Source organism: Mizuhopecten yessoensis, unplaced genomic scaffold (genome assembly GCF_002113885.1).
Source record: "Mizuhopecten yessoensis strain PY_sf001 unplaced genomic scaffold, ASM211388v2 scaffold10969, whole genome shotgun sequence".
Classification (NCBI taxonomy): Eukaryota; Metazoa; Mollusca; class Bivalvia; order Pectinida; family Pectinidae; genus Mizuhopecten; species Mizuhopecten yessoensis.
This window is the reverse complement of record NW_018408812.1, coordinates 13,874-17,722: the sequence shown is the minus strand read 5'-3', so window position 1 is coordinate 17,722 and position 3,849 is coordinate 13,874. Positions and strand designations below refer to the sequence as shown.

Genomic DNA, 3,849 nt, shown 5'->3' with positions numbered 1-3,849 from the left:
ATGTAGTTGTGACACTACAGAACTGTGCTTATACCCCCAGTGGGGTAGCTAGTGGAACTAACTATTAAGCTTAGTTGTGTGAATACTTCATGACCAAAGCCTTATATTTCAGGAACTTTACATAATTAGAACATGGTTTACTTTCTAGTCTTGGATACAAAACTTATTACTATGTAGGGTGTGACAGGGATACTCGAGTCTAGTCATGAGAGTGTATGTTGATGCTGTGTGGTAATCAGTATGCAATAGAGCGTTTGATCCTAGTGCGATTACCACCAGGTAATAGTTCCTTTTACAGGAAGAAACTCAATCGTTATCACTTGTGTAGATTCTGTACATATATATAGTGAATTGTTAATACATTTGTTGAATTTATATCATTGTTGTTGATTCTACCTCCATCATCCGGTATTCACTCCTCGACTTCGTGACAATGGAACGTTGTAGCGCATTCAGTAATGGTTAATTGTATTTCTATGTCATCATTGCCGTGGTAGTGAAATACCAGCTTCTTCCCACTGACGTTTTGGCTCGGATAACTCTAGCTCATCCGGCGTCAGATGACACCGAAGGTCCGGGGATCCCAGTTGAGATCTATACCGGTGGGATTGAAATCAAATTACCACTGTTACATATATTTTGATTTTGTACAATGCTTGCAGGAAACATACAAATGCAGTAACGACTGTAGTCATTATCATGTAAAAGACGTTGCTGAAATGTCGTGTAAATGTGTATCCATACGATGGAACATGATCGTTTACCTGTGGTAACGTGCAGGCGTGTGTGCACTGTAACATACCCTATACACTACGTTCGAGAAAAAATGATGTTTTTGTTGAGATGACCCCTGCTTTTGTCTTTCTATGTGCTAGGTCTTCCCCAACATGAGAAATGTCTATAGTATTGTCAGGTATAACTATTGATGCGCAATAGAGCGTGACGAGTCACCAATCGTGAGTTCCACTACAGGTGAGTGTACGGGTAGCTGCACTTGCATGTATGTAGTGTATGTATACACACGATATAGTACAAATATCAAAATAGAATGTCCAATGCAAGGCAATCAGATGACATACTTTACCTTTTTTAGTACAACTGTAATCTCCGATAATATCATCTCTTACACGACGATTAAGAACACAGTCCAGTGTATACAGGTACTTACCTACTTAGTAATTCTAATAAATATTACAATATAGTCACACAAGAATTATAGTAACTCACCATTCTACCTCAGACCACTCGGCTTAAAAACCGGAACTTCAATAGCTATATCATACGTATCACGTGGTTACTAACGCTGCACTGAATCAATCCCGTTGTATTCTATTTCAGTGCACTGTCTAGTACAATGTACTCACCTGTGAATGAAAGGGTTCTAATAAAGTTATCATATATATCTACCGTGGGTGTTCGACGTATGTGTTACCGCTGCTATTGGGACTCTGTGTTGTTATCCGGGCTCTTACTCTTTCTAACTTCCTTCCTTACTTTAGTAACCGGTGTTTTCATTGGACGACCCCTCCTCTCTGGTAAAACCTTTCTGATTGGCTACCGTGGTCTACATAACATACCCACACATGGGAACTTGCGGAGCTGTACCAATAGCTTCGGCTGGGTATCTCCGTCTTTCTCTGTCTCTGTCATGTGTTGTGCTGTCACCTTTTTATGACCGGTCCGGGTGCTAGGTGGGTGTTTGTGTGTTTCTGTAGTGTCCGGGGAGGGCCTTGCTAGCTGCCCGCTGTGTTTATACCGTCATGTAGTGTGTTTGTTTACAACTTTCCCGTACATGTCCCATTAGTAGCCGGGTAGTGGCTGAATAGCTTGTGTCGTCTGTTTATGTATGTTACATGCTCTATCTAATAAATGTATTAAATGTTATACACTATGTGAGTTGTTTGTGACTGAAACCCTGGAACCCCAGGCTCAATGAACTTGGGTAAGCGAAGCCAGGACTTGCTCCTGCTACAAAATGGTGCCGTGATAAAGTCTGGGTAATCCATGGGTTATATTATGTGTTTATAATTGTTGTACATGTTTCTTGTCTTTTGTCTTAGTTATATTTCAGAGTCGTTTCTTTATAGTAATTCATGAATTAGTCATGCAGCCTGTTAGTGACGGTGACCGACTTGAGATGGGTAGAACCTTTGGTGTAGGTGCGAGACCCAAGACGTCGACTTTGACTCAATCTAGTGGGGTTGATAGTGGTCGGTATTCAGGTGCACGTAGTCTAAATAGTACATTTCCATCTGCGGGAGGTAAGGCCTTACATGCACCTCGCTTTAATGGTGTAGGTCGGGGTAGACTTTTACTAGGCAATGCCAGTGCTAGTGTCGGCGCTTCGTCACTGCCAGGGGTAAAAGATGACTTAGGTCAAAGGTCATCTGAAGGAAATGAGGCAAAGATAGAGCATATGGGAAATGTAAACACTGAGCACGTGGGTCATGAGTTACCAGCAGATAACGTTGAGCCTTTGGGGATGTCTAGTGCATACAAGCACGTATCATTTGTAGAAGGGGTTAGACCTAGTATGTCAAGTACACCAATTACTGCTAGGTTTGATTCTCCATTATCACACTCTAGTCGGAATTTGCCTCAATATGTGTCAGAGAACAACTTACAGGTCTGTACCTTGTTGTCCAGCAGTCTCCCTGACTGTGGCTACAACATGATATTCTCCTATATATTCCAATACAAATGTAAGAAGCACAAGTACTACTAGCTCTATGCCATTTCATTCTACTTGGTCTGGTAGCCATATGCCCAGTTGTGAGTCAAGAGCTCAAGGTCACTCTACCTATAGAGTCAGGCGTAAAGAAAAAGAACCCCAGACCTATGACGGTACTTCTAGTTTTAGGGATTTTCTGATACATTTTGAACAAATTTCGACTTGGAATGAATGGTCCGACTCTGATAAAACCCAGCAACTAACTATATGCCTTAGAGGACAGGCCCAGAGAATCCTGTCCGAGTTACAGCCTTCAGACCTGATGCAATATAATGCTGTGAAAGTGGTATTGAGCAAACGCTTTGACCCCCCTGGAAGGGAGGCTGCGTATAAATCAGAATTTCGTAATAGATACCGTAGGGAGGGGGAGAGTCTGGTAAATTACGGGGAGGTTTTAAGAATTGCTGCTCGCAAAGCATACCCAGATAAACAGCTGGACTTGTTAGAGGGTGACATTATAGATCAGTATATTGATGGACTCAATAATTACGAGGTAGGTCGTCATGTCCAATTTTGCCACCCTAAAACACTTGACCGGGCAGTGAGTGCTGCAATTGAGTTTGAGTCTTTTAGTGCTAGGCAAGTGAGTCAAGTTCCTGTTAGGAAACCCAGGGAGTTAAACCCAGAAGCTAAAGTTTTTGTTCAGACTGGTACAGAAGAGTCTAGCAAAACGGCTGAAAGAATCCCTGAGCCAGATTTTGGTACTCTTATACTGGAACAGTTTGAAAAGCTGAATAGGAAATTGAATTCCAGAAGTAGAAATTTTGGGAATAAGAATTCAAGTACATCTTCTTCACAGAAGAAGTGTTATGTATGTGATGAATTAGGGCATATCTCATATAACTGCCCTAAGAAGGAACCTGCCAAAGAAATGTCAAAGCAGGTAAACTAGACAGAGCTGGTCTCGGGGCCAGAGTACCAGCTCCTGAATCTGAGTGTAAAGAGCCCGTCATAGTGTTGAATACGATTCAACCCAGCTTGTTTGCTGGAATTAGTGTGGGTAGTATAAATATTAATTTTCTAGTAGACTCAGGATCTTCAGTGACTTTGATAGATGTTGACTTATACAGCCAATTGGAGGGAAGGTATAAGCCTGAGTTGCGAAGCTGTAATATCAA

General features: G+C 41.7%; 1 protein-coding gene across 1 annotated transcript in view; it reads right to left on the bottom strand.

The window, feature by feature from the left end:
- The window catches only part of LOC110464156, a 13,753-nt gene extending 12,600 nt beyond the window's left edge, over positions 1-1,153 (bottom strand). The window contains exon 1 of the mRNA XM_021519228.1: positions 1,085-1,153. Coding sequence (XP_021374903.1) covers positions 1,085-1,120 — 36 coding nt within the window. The 5' untranslated portion in view covers positions 1,121-1,153. The remainder of the gene's footprint in view (positions 1-1,084) is intronic.
- Between the last annotated feature and the right edge of the window lie 2,696 nt (positions 1,154-3,849).